This window comes from Bombyx mori, chromosome 3 (assembly GCF_030269925.1).
Source record: "Bombyx mori chromosome 3, ASM3026992v2".
Lineage (NCBI taxonomy): Eukaryota > Metazoa > Arthropoda > Insecta > Lepidoptera > Bombycidae > Bombyx > Bombyx mori.
This window is the reverse complement of record NC_085109.1, coordinates 2,296,031-2,315,818: the sequence shown is the minus strand read 5'-3', so window position 1 is coordinate 2,315,818 and position 19,788 is coordinate 2,296,031. Positions and strand designations below refer to the sequence as shown.

The 19,788-nt window shown below is 36.3% G+C and overlaps 1 protein-coding gene and 1 long non-coding RNA gene across 2 annotated transcripts; one reads left to right on the top strand and one right to left on the bottom strand.

Annotated features, from left to right (window-relative positions):
* Positions 1-775: 775 nt before the first annotated feature.
* Positions 776-7,429, bottom strand: LOC101743967 (aladin). The gene is made up of 6 exons (XM_004923915.5): positions 7,201-7,429; positions 6,532-7,127; positions 5,645-5,857; positions 3,863-4,014; positions 2,755-2,953; positions 776-1,611 (listed from the first exon to the last, which is right to left on the bottom strand). The coding sequence occupies exons 1-6, from the start codon at positions 7,321-7,323 to the stop codon at positions 1,470-1,472; spliced, it is 1,425 nt and encodes a 474-aa protein (XP_004923972.2). The 5' UTR covers positions 7,324-7,429; the 3' UTR covers positions 776-1,469.
* Positions 7,430-8,477: 1,048 nt separating this feature from the next.
* LOC134201010 (uncharacterized) lies at positions 8,478-18,795 on the top strand. The gene is made up of 3 exons (XR_009976160.1): positions 8,478-9,009; positions 9,854-10,001; positions 18,450-18,795. It is a non-coding gene; the product is annotated as an uncharacterized LOC134201010 (long non-coding RNA).
* Positions 18,796-19,788: the final 993 nt, after the last annotated feature.

Below are 19,788 nucleotides of genomic sequence, written 5' to 3'. Positions count from 1 at the left end.
ATTCTCTTCTTGTAGCGAAAATACTAGACGATCTCAGAGAATTAATAGTGATTTGCTGAAACCTAAATACCAAAGCGTGTATGTAAACGTCAAACATTCATCTGAAAATAAAATTGACAACAAAACAACTGAAAATTACAGAAAGAAAATAGACTACAAAAATGATAAGAAATATTTTGAAGCATTTAAAAATGTTACAGTGACTCGCACCACGACACGTTTTAAACAAACAAATCCCTGATTACTAAAACGAAGAGAGGCGTAACAAAAATAACATTAAAACGACGCAATTAATTGGTAACACTTTTTTTTTATTGGTGGACGAACTCACAGCCCACTTGTTTTTAAATGGTTACCGGAGACCATAGACATCTACAACATAAATGCCAACACCCCCCTTGAGACCTCTAAGGTCTCAGTATAGTTACAACGGCTGCCCCACCCTTCAAACCGGAACATATTGCTTTACGGACGAAATAGGCAGGGTGGTGGTACCTACCCGCGCGGACTCACATGAGTTCCTACCACCAGTAAAAGCTCGGCATATATATTTGTATGTTGAACATTTTCACTGACTCTAAGAAGTCTAATTAATTTGTAAATTTGCATACTTATCAAAGATCGATGCTGATTCAATAATATCGTAATAACTCGGACCTACAAAGTACCAACAGGGATAATTTCTATGCTACTTTCCTTTCATAGGAAAACATTCAATACATATGTACTTTCACATCATACATCCTATCAGGGCATAACATAAATAAAAGACTAATTACCGTTTTCTACATTTTTATTTCTTACGAAAATAAATACTATACAGCAGTCTTTACACATTTTTTGATATCTTAATTGGAAAACTTTACAAAAAACATCACCATATTTTTTGAAAAGTATAAATGGACACCCTATATACAACATTCATGATATATAGGGTGTGAACTTTTGTTGATTGGATTAATTTCATACTGTATTTAAAATTAAAATAAAAACTCGTGAGACTAACGGTTGCTGATCATTGTACCAATAGCTACTAGTTCGGTTCCCGAAATGATTCACATAAAAAATCTAAACAGATTTGGCATTTAGGTTTCATACGGAACGAGGTTACATCACGTAAATGATAACTATTACAAAAATCAATACATACGTTATATACTTAAGCTATTTATTACATTAAGATTTTACGGTAATCAAATTGAGAGCTTGGGATCTGTTCTCAAGATGGTGGCTGGACGATGACAATATCCAGACACATCAAGTCAGACAGAGCGTACTATGACGTGGACGATATTAAGGGGTGGCCTTACTAAAACTCATTCATTATACGGGAAAAAGATAAAAGCAATTCCCCATGTCTGTAGTTTTTTTAGCCGATTCCAATTATCCATATTGTCTTTGCTGGTATTAACGTGTGGTCCTCTTCTTTACGTTAGTATATTCTCGTTAAAATTATTCGAGATTATAATTCAGTACGACTCGGAGTATATGATGGGAAAGTGTTGCACTCTGCCGGAGGACCAGGCGATCGTGAGACACGCTCCGTCGTTGAAGTTTTGCTGGAAGGCCATTGTACAGGGTATTTCGTCTTCTACGCCAGTCACGAAACAGCTGTAATCATAAAATTAAATAATAGAAGTCTTATTATTAACTAGTCTTTAGATCGGTGTTTCCCAGCGTGGGACTCACGCCCCACAAGAAGGCATTTTTAAAATTAAGGGCGATCGCACTAAATTAACATAGAAAATCTGTATTAAAATTATTTTGAATTGGTATTTCAGTTTGTTATGATATGTTTTGAAATATTACTTACTTGTGCTTTGATAAAAATTTCATAGTGATTTCTTCCTTAAACCTATCATTTATGTTTCTTATGTGAACAAATAAATTTTTTTATATTAAAAATTGTGTATGGGGCGCATAAAAATTTTAGAAATGTTACAGTGGGACATGGCACAAAAAATACTGGGAAACACTACTTTAAATCATAATAATTATTGCTTAATGGCAGAAATAAGCAGGAAGGTGCGGACTCCCATGATGATAGATCAGAAATTTATTGTCTAAACTTTATTCATTTTACTTTAATCATACCTCACTCAGTTATTGTACTATGAAATTTTGCTGAAAAAAATTTACCAGCCCATAAGCACTGCATTCATTGATATAACAGCACCAAATCAAGATTCCCTGTTATGGGTATTGGAAACTCTAATACAATACAAAGTTGTTAAGAGACAAATTTTTTTAAATAAAAAAGCAGATTTATTCCACTACCTGAAGTCGTCGTGGCCTAAAGGATAAGACGTCCGGTGCATTCGTATGTAGCGATGCACCGGTGTTCGAATCCCGCAGGCGGGTACCAATTTTTCTAATGAAATACGTACTCAACGGATGTTCACGGTTGACTTCCACGGTGAAGGAATAACATCGTGTAATAAAAACCAAACCCGCAAAATTATAATTTGCGTAATCACTGGTGGTAGGACCTCTTGGGAGTCCGCACGGGTAGGTACCACCACCCCGCCTATTTCCGCCGTGAAGCAGTAATGCGTTTCGGTTCGAAGGGTGGGGTAGCCGTTGTAACTATACTGAGACCGTAGAACTTATATCTCGAGGTGGGTGGCGCATTTACGTTGTAGATGTCTATGGGCTCCAGTAACCACTTAACACCAGGTGGGCTGTGAGCTCGTCCATCCATCTAAGCAATAAAAAAAAAAAAAAAAAACTACCAGATGATGAAGCGAAACATACCATGGATCAATTTTCAGTTGCATCATGATATATGTGGTACAGAAGACAGCAACGAGATGTGATTCTTCAAACAGCATCGCCATGTAACGGCCGGTAGGATCCCAACACATATCCAATATGGGTCCACCGACTGGCTCTCCTGATGACAGTTCCACCTTTGTCACGTCTAATGCTGGTGTAGCTTTCGTAGTTTGGGATCCTGAAAAGTTCGTTTACCAGCTGTCAGTAGCTACAGGGTAGGTGCAGTGTCGTCCTATTTTTTTTTTTTTTTTTTTTTTTTCCCTACCTAAGCTGAGAGCCTTGAGAGGCTATGTCAGCGTAACCCTAACTTTAGTAGGTGAGCTCACGGGGCTCAAACCTGACGATGTTGCTAACACGAACCCTAGCAAGAGCCGTGCTTCGCAGAATCTACCACCGGATCGGAAACGCGACCCACTGAGAAGATCCGGCGAGAAACTCAGTGGGCTGTGTCTGAGAGTTCGTCCTATGATGTCACTACCCTTCTACCCCCTTCCTATATTTTACTGGTGGTGGGGTAACTTGAGCTCATACTGGTTAGTAGTGTCGTCCTATGATGCCACCACACTTCCCATATTTTACTAGTGGTAGGGGTAAGTTGAGTTTGTGCCGGTCTTTAGCACTGTTCTGCTTTTCTTTATTGCTTATATGGGTGGACGAGCTTACAGCCCACCTGGTGTTAAGTGGTTACTGGAGCCCATAGACATCTATGACGTAAATGCGCCACCCACCTTGAGATATAAGTTCAAAGTTCTCAGTATAGTTACAAAGGCTGCCTCACCCTTCAAACTGAAACGCATTACTGCTTCAAGGCAGAAATAGACAGGGTGGTAGTACCTACCCGTGCGGACTCACAACAGGTCCTACCTGCATATGCATGCAAAGGTATGTTACGTTTAGAAGGGTAAAGTAGCCGTATACCAGTGGTACTGAAATATAATCTTGTGTCAAACTGGACAGCAACATCTATATTTGCATTCCCAGGGGGTTCGATAGCCACTTGATATTATTCCACATGTGACATCTTCGTTGACTTTGGGTTAGGTGGATTATATTGATTAAGATTATATAAAATGAATATAAAACTCACCACTCAGAAGACTTGTGGTTGTGAGGGCGTAAACCATTGGTTCACCTTTGGCAGCAAACAGCAAGATATTGTCAGGTCCCCAACAAGCAGCTACAACTCGATGTCCACGAGCGCACCATCTTTCCGGAGTCCAGGTTTTTGTGTCCCAAATTCTTCAAATTACACATTGATGCATTTATTTATAAAGCTTTCTAAGTTGGGGTGTCATGATATTTTGCAATACTCAGCGTAAATCAAGACATAATAATGGGCAACGTCCAAGAACAGCCTTGGCTTTTTACTCTTAAACCTGACTGTCATAGAAACGATTTCAAATATTTGTTGTGTACTTTAGGGGAGTTCCATATCAAATCAGGGTGGTTCGGACGAAGATATAGAGATACGAATTAGGAAAGCCAGGGGTGCTTTCGCGCAGTTGAAACCAGTCTGGGAGTCAAGTGTCATGACCCGTCGGATCAAGCTGACCCTCTTTGACTCCATTGTCAAAAGTGTCCTCCTGTTTGGGTGTGAGACCTGGAGAGTGACCAAGACACTCACGAACCGACTGCAGATATTTGTAAACAAGTGCTTGAGGTCGATACTCCGCATATTCTGGCCAGTCACTATCTTTAATAAAGACCTTTGGATTAAATGTGACCAAAATCCCATCGTGCAAGACATTGCTCATCGGAAATGGCGTTGGATAGGGCACACTCTACGGCGCAGCGGAGTCAACGCAGCATCAATCGCGTTTGAGTGGCAACCGCTTTGCAGGAGAAGACCTGGTCGCCCTGTACACACTTGGCGACGCACCGTGGAGATTGAGATGAGGACTGCCAACGTGACCTGGAGTGATGTCAAGGAGCAAGCGCAAGACAGGGCCAAGTGGAGACAACTTGTGAGGGCCCTATGTACCAGCGGGGTAACCTAGGACTACATCAACAACTTTAGATTTTGAATATTAAAAATCAAACAAAAAAATTGTCAGTTTTTTATTACATATTGAGGAAGCTGCTGAATTGTATAGAAAGTTTATTTGTTGCACAATAACATTAAAATAATTCTCTTTGTAGTGCTTTTTATATTTTTTTATGTCTATGTCATTATTAGTATATTCAAGGGTGAGAAGGTATTTGTTGTATTTAAGCGACATTTCACGTAGCATCCGACAATTATAATTAAATGTGCGTTTTATTTGGTATTAGCATTAACAGTTCGATTTTTTTAATTGAGCTTCAAATTAGGTTTACTCCATACAAATAGCTGAAGAAGTTTTTCTGTTGTGATATTTTTAACTTTAAATAGCTCTCTTGTAAAGTTGTGAAAATGACACTAAACTAGCCTTTCACCCCTTGATGTCATTAATTTGTTGCCCAATAAACTGCCCACCCCTATTTGCAGGTGTCACTATTTGATATAAGACGTATTTCACTGCCACTTTGTATGTTTATAACATTCATTTAAATACAGCAGTTATAATATCAGGATCAAGAGACAGTTATTTATTTCATTAGTTGTATCAACAATGTGTTAACTAATTCCAAACATTTACAAATGAATAAGGCATCTGATTAATATTACCTCAATTATAGGTACAAACAACAGTTCAATAGTTTAGAAAATCTTGAAATTTAATATAAGCAAAATTGAATAATAACACAATATGGTTTAAGCCTTGAGTCTATCTGCAGATAAATAACTATCTAGTAAAAATTACAATAACGTTTTTTATATGACAATTTGAGACTATGATATTTTAAATGAAATCTGATAACTTATGATTTACACAATACAAGTTCTTACCGAAATATAATTGAAGATGTTGCAGTGAAGATTTTGCTAGCATCAAAAGACCATCTGGCAAACACGTTGCCTCCACCAGCAACTCTCCGCAGTGGTATGGCTGTTTCCATTGCTGTATCCCAAACTAGCATGGAAGTGTCAGCACCACTACAACTTATCAAGAGGTCACCGTTTGGAGACCAGCTCACGTCTGTTACTGGACTGTGCCCATTTCTGTAAATTCATGAATAGCTAATTAACTGATGTTCTATGTTTAACTGACAAAAACTATGATTTTGTTCTTGTGGGTATCCAAAAACATATATTATACGAGACAAGATCGTCAGCTCCAAAAGCCGAATAATTTTCAAAAGCTGTAAAGTATGACCAGGTTCTCAATTCAGACCCTATAGTTCTATGAATCTAGTATAGCCTCTTGACGTTACTAGAATAGGTAGGAAAAAAATATATAAAAAAAACAGAACATATAGTACGGTAGTGACTATTACTAACTATTTAGACAAAAAGATGATTGTCAATTTGAATGTTTCATTTCAGAGTCAAACCTTATTTCCCAAATTGCTTTGCTACTAGTTTAAAAAAAAAACAATATTACTTATTTTTTCCATACAAATGTGAACTACAAAGAACTACAAAGAAAGAATGTCCACTACAAAGAATATGTTATTGTGTAAATGTCAAATAAATAATTTTGGTTAAGGCGCCCTGATTGTCTAGGAGTGTGTGTTCACCGCATACTTCGCACACACGGGGTAATGTGGTCCTGGTGGTATCTAGCCAACCTAGCCTCCAGTAAGCCATGCCACCAACAATAATGCTTTTTATTTCTATAAAGAATTTTAATTCTTCATAAACAAATATGAATTAATTTAATATAGTTTACTTACTTTTTCAATAGAACAGCATTACTTGATGAAGGTTTTGTGAACATCAAATTTGGGTCGACGGTCCATACAATGACTCCTTGCTCACAACCTACAGCCAGCTCAGAAGCAGATAGAGGTCTCCAGTTCAGTGATGACACATGACCTTGTGCTTTACACTTCAATGTAGAAACAAATGTTACTTCTGAACAATACACTCTCACATTATCATCGACAGTCGCTACAGCAATTTTTGTTGTGTGAGGATGCCATGCTAAGCATTTGACTGGCACTTGACCCCAGTTCCTAGTTCTTGAATAATTTGCGACAATTTTAGGACCTATATCTTTTAAATGGGGCTGTAAGAAATATCTGAAGGCGGTTAAAATATTTGCTACTTTTAAGATGTAAGATGCTGTGACTGCCAATGTTGGACTTTCTCTATTAACAGAAGGGTCGGCGGCTACACTTAGAGCTTCTAAAAATCCTTGTTTGTACCAAACACTAGTAATTTTTTTGAGCAAATTATCTTCTACATCTATGTACATGGAAATATTCTCGTCTGATGTTCTGTGATGATGTAAGTCTCTAGTCACGTTGATTATCGGATGTTTTTTCGTCTGAAATTAAAAAATGTGTTTAATTCAGCTTATTTTTTTGGTTAAATGGTATTAAATATTAACATAACCTTACCGCATTTGAAAATGTTGAAATATTACCATATCGGGCATTGCCGCAACAATATACTTCATTTAATTTACAAAAAGCAGTTTCTTCTGGACCAGGTAGGTTTGGGAAGCTGTGAAAAATGGACATTTTGCTTATAAATTTATGGATTTAAATTTTAAGATTACCGGGCGAACGTTAAAAATCATAGTACTTCATTGTTAAAAATTGGTAAAGCGATCAATGTCAAATGTCAAACCCATTTCTTCACCACTTGGATAGATAAAGAAGATAAAGCCCATACAGCCAAATGGTCTCCATTCCATTTAAAAAAAAACTGAAATGAAAGATCAAGATAATCTAGATATTTAGGCGTTGCTCTACTGACGCTTCGACTAATGAGGAGAGGGTTGCAAAAAAGAAATTTTTCGTTTTCATGTTTAAAATTAATTTATTGTTTTTTTACTATTTTTACATTCGTCGTCGTCTTTGTCAACATTTTCCCACAAATATTTTAACGATTGTTGAGTTCTTAATTTATGAAATATCTGCTTCAGTTATCGTACTCAATTAATTAATTGATTTAGTTGTATTTATGTAATAATATAAATATCTAATTTGAAGTTACGATATTTTAAAAAATTACATGTTATTAAAGAAAAATATGGCACTTATAATAGAAGTATAAATAAAATAAAATAAGTTTATATTTCAGTTCAATCGAGACAGGCAAGTTAGTTTAGTTAGCAAGTTTTGCTTAGATGGGTGGACGAGCTCACAGCCTACTTGGTGTTACTAGAGCCCATAAATATCTACGACATAAATGCGCCACCCACCTTGAGATATAAATTCTAAGGTCTCAAGTATAATTACAACAGCTGCCCCACCCTTCAAGCCGAAACGCATTACTGATTCACGGCAGAAATAGGCGGGGTGGTGGTACCTACCCGCGCGGACTCACAAGAGGTCCTACCACCAGTAATAAGTTTTTATAATTAGGTTCGTTTGCCTATATCTCAATTTAAAAATCTATTCTTCATTGTTATCTCAAGCATTGGCAAATAAATCGACGGAACGTAGGTAACTAATGTTCATTTACAAAAGGAATCCTACAATTTTGCATGTGATATTCGCCACAGGGATAACGTTAAAAGAAAAAGATTTCCCGCTAGCGTATTTAAACTGTAATACGGGTACTTTGTCTACAATTTACTGCCTTACCTTAGTGATTTATATAGATTCGGCCCTCCTTACTACACTTTGTGACAATGCAGTAATTGAATTTTTCGGAAGTTTCGACTTGACTTACGTATTTCAATATTAACTACCAAATTACGATGTTACACTAGAGATTATTTGTCTGGGAACAATCAAGCTGTGGCCTGCCTAGAAGAAGTTATTTTATTATTCGCTTGAAGGGAATTCAAAAGACTTGTATTTAGGAGTATCAATAAACATCTCTGGGAATGCATTGTGGATAGCCGCTTTTTTTCCTGGTTGTGAGCTTTATCCGGACAGCAGGTGGTGCGGCGCTAAAAAGCAGACGGCGGGATAAACCCAACCAGTTACTTAGAGCTCTCATCGTCGATTACCCGGCCCAGAAGACCTGGTATTAAAATAAGATATCGAACCTCGGAAAATACAGTAGTCTTATGGGAATTTATGAATTACTAAATCAATCGCTATTTCGAACTAGGCAGACTTAAGTTTAATTAATCAAGTTGGTTCAAGGATACTAGACCTAAACTTACGTCTGAAGGACATCGGGGACTTCTAGGTTCATAGTTGTCTCGATAACTATTTTCCGCTAATAACACAGGTGGACAGCGGTCCATTGTAAGTACTATGAATAAACTCACCATCTCCTCAAAACTTATTTTTTTTAAGAAGCTGCTTTGTTTTTTACGTTTGACTTAAGCTACATTTTTTTCACTACCAAACCATTGGTAGCCTATTTCAACTTCACGCGGTAGGTGAGCTCACGGGTTCAACTTGAGACAATTACTAACATTGGCCCTAGCAAGAGCACTGCTTCGCTGAATCTACCACCGGATCGCAATCGCGACCCACGAAGACAATGGCAGATCATGGTCATGACCACCCCCTGAACTGGTTCCAGGACTTAGGTGGACCACTAATTGAATATAATGATTTTATTTATATATTTTGTCACCATACAGATTTTATGTAACTACATACCTTCAATATTTAATTAATTTAATATAATATAATAACTTTGTATAATGGCAAACGTTTGGGAACGAACGCATCTAAATTTGACTATGTGACCCCCTCCTGGCGCCAAAGCTGGATCCGCCCTTGCACGGAGAAGATCCGGCGAGAAACTCAGTGGGTCTGGGATTTATGACACGTGCGTACTATTTGTTTCTCAAATAATTAAAAGATCATAATTTTCTGCTATGTTCTAAGCAGGGGGAAGAAATATGAAGCAAGAGCGAACAAACAGAGTTCACGAGTGGGAAATACATAAATACATCTTTTACGAATATTCTGATTATTTGTGATGATCTTTTATATTATTGTTTCGAGTTTTCAGCCTATCTGCTTTAATAAAGGACGCCGGAGCGTTTAGGTATAGCAAAATGAATTCCGCTTTCAACCTTGATATTGGAGGTTGGCATCTCAATAGTATTCAAATAACAACTGTCTTTTTATTCAGATAGACACTACTGCTTTACCGTAATAAGTACAAGGATGGTACGCGCCGATATCCTCGAAGTCGTTCGTGAGCATTTAGACAGTCAGTACTGCTTGTTGCTGCCGTTTTGTAACTAAATGTTCTGTTGTGAGGGGAAGGAAGGTGCGTGGTAAGTAAATATTTTATGAACAGGTATGAGTAGAAGGGTTATTTTGATAATATCCTGAAAAGCACCCCACGCTTTTTTACAATAAAATCATTTTTTCTTACACTATTTTTAATTCAAATTTACTAAAATTTATTTATTGCTAGCCATAGCATGTTAATTGAAAATGTATAATTCAGAACTTAAAAACTGCTACTGGTTAAGTCAAAACACAATTAGCTACACAAAGAACAGTAATCTTATTCTTGAATGTTTTTTTTATTATTATCTCATTCCATTCCAATGGTCCAGCAAATTGACGATTGAGCGACCCCGTCATTAGACAGAGGCATGTTTCCTGATGATTAGCGAGACGGAATCCTGAGGGATCGAGGTATCCATTGGAATGTTCAATTATTTTATTCTCGTCAGGAATGTATTGATTATAAAATAAACGGGGTTTCGGGTCATGTACCTACTAAGAATACCTACGTCTTTAATTAATCGTTTATTTTTAAAAGTCGGCATTACTAGAGTTGCAATGAAATTGTTTTAAAATAAAACTTTAGGATCTTCAAAATCTAAGGCTATATAGCAGTTAGTAGACGCGGTCTACGGCGTTTTCCAATTAAATGTTGATCCAACTGTCGGAAGTGGATGTTGGCGTGGTTGACAATCTTGTCACGATGGTGCTGTCGTTGACAGCTGACAGATGATAGACTTTGACGTTTGGATAGGCATTATAGTATGACACGGTAACCCTTTACGGTAAACCTTTTATAACAATACGGTTTACTCATTAAATAAATCGCATTTTTTTTAAAGTTACAAACCTTCAACGACATTCAAAAACATTTGACTTAAACATTTTTTATCGAATGCTTTTATTTTTTTAATCACTGACTTCAATGTATCCTACAATTATGCCTGAAATCGTGAAATAGAAAATCTGTTCTCGCCTCTAAATCTCTATTACTTTAATGTATCTTTGTAGGATTTCATACGTGATTTGACTTGAGACGATACCGACCTCACCTTGTATATGTTGCGGCTAGAATCAATAATGAGGTATGAAATATTGATACAGTAATTCACTAAGAACTCCTAAATCAAATCACTAGTTCTGAAACTTGGGGATATCAGATCACGGCCAATCATACGCACTAATAGCTGATTGATATTGATTATTGTCTGTGCATGGTAAGAAGAATATTCAACTCGATAGTTGATTTTGAAAGTAATCTTATAATCATTTATTTTTATTAAAGAAACACAAAATACGTTTACTTGTAATACTCGTATCAGACAAATTAAATATCGAGATATCGGAAGGAGTATTTTCGTGGAATCAAAAAACAAATTTCAATCACTGCGATTACAATGGAAAGTTTCAATCAATGTGGTTATTATTTTTTTATAAAATGTACACATACCATGTTCGTAATATAACAGGAAAAGCGGATACCGAGATATACGGAGAACAAATAAAATAAAAAATCCCTATCTCTTTCCCTCAAACTATCTCGGACAGAGCGCGAAAGGGACAGCTGCAGCTCGCATTCAAAATAGCCACCACGTAAAGAAGCTAAAATCCAGGTTTTAATATACTTTAAAAAGGTAAACTGAACTCAAGATAAACTTAGACCATGCCTGTTTTGCTTTTGTATTGAAAAAAAAAAAAACAATTTTCGTGATTCTGAAAGATTCCTAATTATATTATTTGACATTCCGTATTTGACATTCTAGATTTCGTTACATGCAAACAGGCATAATCATACATGCATAATCAGGCCAATATTTGTTGCTACAGATAGAACTGAACGCAATTTTTATCTTAGTCCCCAAGTACTTGAAGTTCGTGTAATATTACATAAACATCATGGACGGTGGAAGTAAGTAGGACCCATGGAGTTAATAAGTACATAGTAACTCTATGGTAGGACCAGCTCAGCGCATTAAAAATGGTCCGCGGAAAGGGAGCCAATTAAGATGGCGCTATGATAGCAAATGGAAAGATTTTAAAAACAGCGCCGCAAACAATTAGAGTAGAATACTAAATTAATAAGGAAAGAAACAATTTCTATGTAAATAGTAATTAAAAAAATAGGTGAGATTTTAAGTACTGTATATTTTTTAACTACACAAGTCACTCTGTTTAAAACTGCTATATTAATATTATTTCCATTTCCTCCTCCTCCTCCTTCCGTCGGTTTCCTCAGTACTGAGGGTCGTGCTCATTTGTTTCTGCACCGCCATCTGTTCCTATTTGCAGCTGAGTGCAGAGCATCGTGCACTGTGGTATCCAGGGCTGCACGAATCTGGTCCATCCAACGGGTCGAGCTCTTGCCTCTTGGTCACTTGCCCTCGACCTATCCAGTGACCACCAATTTCTCCAAGTTATCACTGTCTTTCTTTGCAACGTGGCCAAAGTATTCAAGAATTCGTCGCAGGCAAATGGTGGAGAGTCTAGTCCGGATCTCGAGCTGAGCTAGGATGGATACATTGGTGCGGCGTGCGGTCCAGGGAATACCCAACATCCTCCTCCAGCACCACATTTCGAAGGCATCAATCCGATTGCGGTCAGCTTCCTACACTAGCACTATCTCGATGAGCCTTCGAACAATAACTCTGTGTTTACAGGCGGACACTATTCAACTTTTATATAAGACGGTTCTCCTTAGTTCTATCCTCCACAATAAACTGCAACGGACTGTTTTTCGCAGTGTGAGCGCTGCTGAACCCACACTAGCGACATGGGAATCGTGTTTATATAACTGCGATACTTATATGTGTAAAAAACATCCCGGACGAATTTGTTTCACGCGAACTTTTTATACTCCGGGGATATCGCGCGTAGTGCTCGAAGGCTCACACAATTTATTTATATATACCTATACATTTGTCTTCTGTTAGTAACTTGTAGAAGAAGACTAACACGTGAAATCTGAGCCCCTATGGACCGAAGCAATTTGAGTGGTTCTATTTCGTTAAAACATAATTCTAATAAAACAATATATACCTATTTATTACTAGCTGACCCGGCTGACTTCGTAGTGCCTCAATCGATAAATAAAAGACCTAAACTTTTATATAACATAAACTTAAAACAAACAAAAGGAATCCGTCCGACGGGGGACACATCAAAGGAAAAACGAAAATTGTTATTTTTATTTCATTCCGAGTATTTTTATATTTATTTACCTTTTAAACCTTCACTGGACTTCCATAAATAATCCAAGACCAAAATTAGCCAAATCGGTCCAGCTGCTCTCGAGTTTTAGCGAGACTAACGAACAGCAATTCATTTATATATATATCTATATATACAAAAACAATACCGCTAAGACAAAACATAGGCTTGCTTGGCCGTCCTTTTCTTAAGCTGCGTAGTCTGAAACTACGCTATACTATAGTGACATATAGTATACTCTCTTACTTAAACTTTTAATGATACCAAAACCAGCCAGATACAAATAGTATAGCCAAAGAGATTTTATTACAAGTTCATACCTAGTCAGGTCATAAGTATTGTCACACAGTAAAAACTTTTCTTTTAGAATGCTGGCCACAAAAAAGTTTATTGAATTCGAATTTCGAATTATTCATGAAAATAAAAATGTATACTTTTAGAATTTTACTCATTTTTAAATATGGAGTGGACGCTTAAAGAAGACCGTGTTGCAGTTATTGCGTTGCATCGTTGCGGTTACGCGTCAATTCAAATTTTTAACATACTGAAAATTTTGAATATAACCAAAAGATTCGTTTATCGTACCATCAAACGATACAATGAAGACTCTAGTGTAGATGATAGGTCAAGAAGTGGTCGCCCTCGTTCTGTTAGGACTCCAGCAGTGATAAAAGCTGTGAAGGCACGAATTCAAAGAAATCCCAAACGTAAGCAGAAACTGTTGGCCCTTCAGATGGGGTTAAGCAGAACCACGGTGAAAAGGGTGTTAAATGAAGACTTAGGACTTCGGGCTTATCGAAGAAAAACAGGACATCGTTTGAATGCTCGTCTAATGGACCTGAGACTGAAGAGATGCCGCGCTTTGTTGAAGCGGTACGCGGGAAAAAAATATCGGGAAATTCTTTTTTCGGATGAAAAAATTTTTACCGTAGAAGAGAGCTACAACAATCAAAATGATAAGGTGTACGCACACAGTAGTGAAGAAGCGAGCAACCGTATTCCGCGTGTCCAACGAGGTCATTTTCCATCCTCGCTCATGGTATGGTTGGGAGTTTCTTATTGGGGCTTAACAGAGGTACATTTTTGTGAGAAAGGTGTAAAAACGAATGCAGTTGTGTATCAAAATACAGTCCTGACGAACCTTGTGGAACCTGTTTCTCATACCATGTTCAATAACAGGCACTGGGTATTCCAACAAGATTCGGCGCCAGCTCATAGAGCGAAGAGCACACAAGACTGGCTGGCGGCGCGTGAAATCGACTTCATCCGGCACGAAGACTGGCTCTCCTCCAGTCCAGATTTGAATCCGTTAGATTATAAGATATGGCAACACTTGGAGGAAAAGGCGTGCTCAAAGCCTCATCCCAATTTGGAGTCACTCAAGACATCCTTGATTAAGGCAGCCGCCGATATTGACATGGACCTCGTTCGTGCTGCGATAGACGGCTGGCCGCGCAGATTGAAGGCCTGTATTCAAAATCACGGAGGTCATTTTGAATAAACTTTAGTGTCATAAGAATCTATGTTTTGTTAAGTTCATTTTGGTATATGAATGGTTACATAATGAATAAACTTGTTTCAATTATTTTACATTAAACATGTGACAGAATTTATGACCTGACTAGGTACATACTATAATGCGAAAATACTTTTTCCTCAACCTATTATTATATCGTTTGTTTTTGTCTACAAGAAAAATTAAAATTTACCATATCAATATATTTTTATCGAAAACTCTTCTAATGTCTACGTTACTGTGTGGCAAGTGAAAAATGAATAATTTCCCTCTCATGTGAATTAAAAATGTTTGTAATTACGAAACAAGCAGGTACATCGAAATGGCACTGAAAATTCCAATCAGCGTTTGACGTCAACTGTATCCCGATAAGAATCTAACGTTTGAATTTTGCAAATCGAAAACCGTTATTCAAGTCCGTCCAAATATAATCAGCGCGAGCAGAATTTTAATTGAAAATCATTGATCCAATCAATTCTTTCTTTAAACGTTTTAAAGTAATAATTAAACTTTTTCATTATGTAGCACCAATCTCGTTCGCTCACTTAACTAATTTTGGAAGTGTTTTATTATTAATCGAATATATTGTTTTATGCTAAATTTGTACGACAAATGTATACTTATTTTTTATTTAAGCAGAGGAATATATTCGAAGTATGCAGAGTGAGCAATTTTTTTTTTGTGAATAATTTATTTCTAAAATCGCTCAGGTAATATCAAATTCTTTCAGTCAATGATTGAGTAATTCATTTCTAATAGAGTTTTGTAGCTATATACCTCTTTGTGCGGATGTGTGCAATCTCTGAGGCCGCGATGTATGTGACGAAATCTTTCAACGTAATTTTCGCAAACTTCAAGACGATTGATTAACTTGAATATTTGCACAAGTATCGAAGATCGATGTACCTATACACAATAATTTCATTATATTTCAATTTCATTATATTGGCCTAAAATTCTAAATAGAGTCTCATCGGGATAAATAAATGATTGAAAGCGGTACACATAATTGCTTTTCGTCCTAGTTACGTAAGAGAAGTATGCTGTAGCATTATTATGAAGAAAAGAAGAAGAAAAGAATGCTGTAGCATTATTATGAAGAACAGAAGAAGAAAAGAATGCTGTAGCATTTTTATGTAACACTGCCTAAATGGGTGGACGATCTCATGGCCCACGTTAAGTTGTTACCTGAGCCCATTTCTATGGGTGAAGGTAGTTCAACACCATCACTGGGACACGAGTCTAAATGCCGGTTTTACAGTACAACGGCTGCCGCAGCCTTCAAACTGAAACGCATTAGTGTTTGACGGCAGATAACGAGTGGTGGTATCTACACAAGACATCCTACCACCACTACGTAGGTAGGTAAGTGGGTAGGTAGTGAGTATTAAAATTTGGCTCCTTATGTCTTAAACTCATTTCTTCATCTTGGAAGTCATTAGAAATTTCTCTGTACATTAACGAGGGATCTTTCAGAATCAAATGGCGTCATTATATTGTCCCTGGTGATTATATTGAGAAAAGCGGATTCTAGACGTTTCCACAGATTGGGTTCTTCGGTAAACGTAGACATAATTTTCAATTTCGAAGATTATTTGTTACTGAAACAACAAGTCATGAAGATTGACGAGGGTGGAGATAATACAGCGTTGGGCGTGAGTAAAAAACGTGTGATGGTTCATTTTGCGAACAATTATTTTTATTAAAAAAAAAAAAAAAGAATTTTGCAGATAGCAACAGGATTTTATTGATTGAAACATTTTAATATCTATTCTATATTTAAAATCTATCATTTTAATATAATTTAATATATACGCGTATTTAAACGTATATAAATATGTTTATAACTATTTAGTTTTCATAATACTATAAAATTAGTTTAGCATTGAGCAGGGGTTTCGTTCCGCTCCTAATCTTGCCGATGCTCATTTATACCCATCTGCCATAATGCCAGTTAAAAAAAATTGAAATTCTACTAAAAAATGGATATTTTTTTTAATAAATTTGAATTAAAAATAGTTAAGAAAAAATGATTTATAAAAAAAGCGTGGGGTGCATGGTACAAGTAGTTATAAATATTTTATGAACAGATACGAGTAGAAGGGCTATTTTGATAATATCCTGAAAAGCACCCCACGCTTTATTTCCAATAAAATCATTTTTTCTTACACTATTTTTAATTCAAAATTATTAAAATTTCATCATCATCATCATCATTATTTCCTATTACCCTCTGCTGGGGTGTAGGGCTCATATCAAATTTTTCCATTTCAGTCCGGTTTGTTTTGATTCAAGTTTCAGTAATATAAAAGTTTCAGGCATACACGTTATTAGCCGTATAGTATAGTATATACGTATAGTGCCCTAGGCTGTTGACAGGGCTGCTGCCTCGAAGCGTACCGCCACACTTCATTTTTTTATTTTTTTTTTATTGCTTATATGGTTGGACGAGCTCACAGCCCACCTGGTGTTAAGTGGTTACTGGAGCCCATAGACATCTACAACGTAAATGCGCCATCCACCTTGAAATATAAGTTGTAAGGTCTCAGTATAGTTACAACGGCTGCCCCACCCTTCAAACCGAAACGCATTACTGCTTCACGGCAGAAATAGGCAGGGCGGTGGTACCTACCCGCGCGGACTCACAACAGGTCCTACCACCAGTAATTACGCAAATTATAATTTTGCGGATTTCACTTTTATAACACGATGTTATTCCTTCACCGTGGAAGTCAATCGTGAACATTTGTTGAGTACGTATTTCATTAGAAAAATTAGTACCCGCCTGCGGGATTCGAACACCGGTGCATCGCTTCAACACGAATGCTCCGGACGTCTTATCTTTTAGGCCACGACGACTTCTATCGTTTGTATCAGAGTTGTATCAGAGTTTTCTCTCTTCTCATGCATTTAGTGGTTATTTAGATCGACTGGGTGATGGATACCCCTTCCAGCGCACTGGGCGTATCGTTATATATTAAAATTTATTTTCTATTTTTTAGTTGGATTTTCTATAAAAGCGTATTTTGTTAGTTTTTTTAAACTATTATTTTTTTTTCATTTTGTAGTATAATTTAAATTTTTTCAATATTTTTTTCTTTTTTTTTAAATATTGTATTGTCATCGATCCCTAATAAGTATACCAAATTTCGAGTTAAACCGACGTTTTGAAGGGTGTCAAAATCATGTTCAAAGACTCCATTACAAACATAATAGGTTGGGGAAAAAGTCGTTTCGCATTATAAGTAGTATGTATGAACTAGTAATAAAATCTCTTTTATTACAATCTTTATTTGTATCTGGCTAGTTTTGATATCATTAAAAGTATAAATTTTAAAGAAGATAATTCCAAATTCAAATTAGGAAAATGTGTGATTTTTGTTCATTTTTCGTACTGTCAAGTTAAATGAAATGAAGAAATTCGATACATTTTTAAATTTTACTACAAAAAAGGTAAAAGTGCGAAAACAAGCAGCGAAAAAAAAATTGCTATGTTTATGGACCTAGTGAAGTGTCTGTGAGAGTAGCAACGGTAAAACGGTTAACCCTTCCTTAAGAAGTTATGAGTTGTGTTGACAAGTGAGCGTCTGTGATTTTCGCAATTTTTTTTCGGTTCTGTACAACCATAGATAAAGCGGAGTGAATGCCACAGCTCATCTTGGGTTATAACGTCAAAGTCTCAATGACATTTAAATACCAGCCGTCCAATTTAAGGCGCGAACATAATTTACTTGTAAAAAATAATAATTTCAATTCTATTTTCCAGGCTCCTTCAGAGGATTTAGGGAAATCGGTGTCACGTAGATGGAAACAGAAGCCCGGTGTGGAATTTGGACCTGGTGCCTACAAACCAAACACAGCAAACTATTCGGATACTAAATTAAAGACGCGATTGATGAATTTACTGAAGATGAAAGAGGCCAGAGAAAAAACGAAGATCGTGAACAAAGAGCAGTCATTTATTAATTACTAGCTGACCCGGCAGACTTCGTAGTGCCGCAATCGATAAATAAGTCGTAAACTTTTGTATAAAATAAACTTAAAACAAACAAAAGGAATCCGTTCGATACGGGACACATCAAACGAAAAAATATATTGTTATTTTTATTTAATTCTGAGCATTTTCATATTTAATCCTTACCTTTTAACCTTCTCTGGACTTCCACAAATAATTCTAGAAGAAAATTAGCCAAATCGGTCCAGCCGTTCTCGAGTTTTAGCGAGACTAACGAACAGCAATTCAGTTTTATATGTATAGATGATGTCTTTAATTTAGACATTGTTATTAATACTATTTAATATCGTAAATATTTTGCCGATAGTTAAAATTAAAATGAGTTTATTTTTTATGTAGGTCTTGTGACTCCTGCCGTCGAAGAATGTATTTATAGTTCCATCACTGATATGAATTTGCTGATTTCGCGGTAGAAAACGAGACCGATTTTTTGTTTTTAAACGGTTTTTATTCAGAAAACGGATTGGGTTCTGAATTAGATTGTTTTTTATGTTTTTATTGTTTTACGTGTGTTATCCATCCAATCCCAGAACTTTTTTCTAGGTTACCTAATTTTGATGATTCCATTCTTCTTTTTTGAAACCTTTTGGCTTTACCTGTAGCATTTCATTTTATTCAAGACCTAAGCAGCTGTTTTTGAAATAACCGTATTGATGCATAATTAATTGATTTCGAGTACATTCATTGATGCTAATACTTATTTTATTTTCTTGACAACTTATTAATTTTTTTTTTGTTAAAATTTTCTATCGTTATAACACAATATTATTCTTTCATCGTGTAAGATGTCTACGGGAACATAATATGTTATCTACGTATTTGTTTAGGAAATTTGTACTCTGCCTATGGGCTTTGAGTATCGCCTTTGTCACAAAGCAAATCGCGAATATTATGAAGAAGATATTATGTTTAAAACGAATTAAAACTATCACAGTCGAAAGTATAGTTTAATGATGTGTAAACACGCGACAATGAACTTATATTTACTAAAAGATAAGTAACTGAGGTGAGCACTGTGGCGGTAACCATCATACAACGTAAGATCTTTGACAGATGCCTGAATCTCGCTTACGACATTTTCAAGATAAGC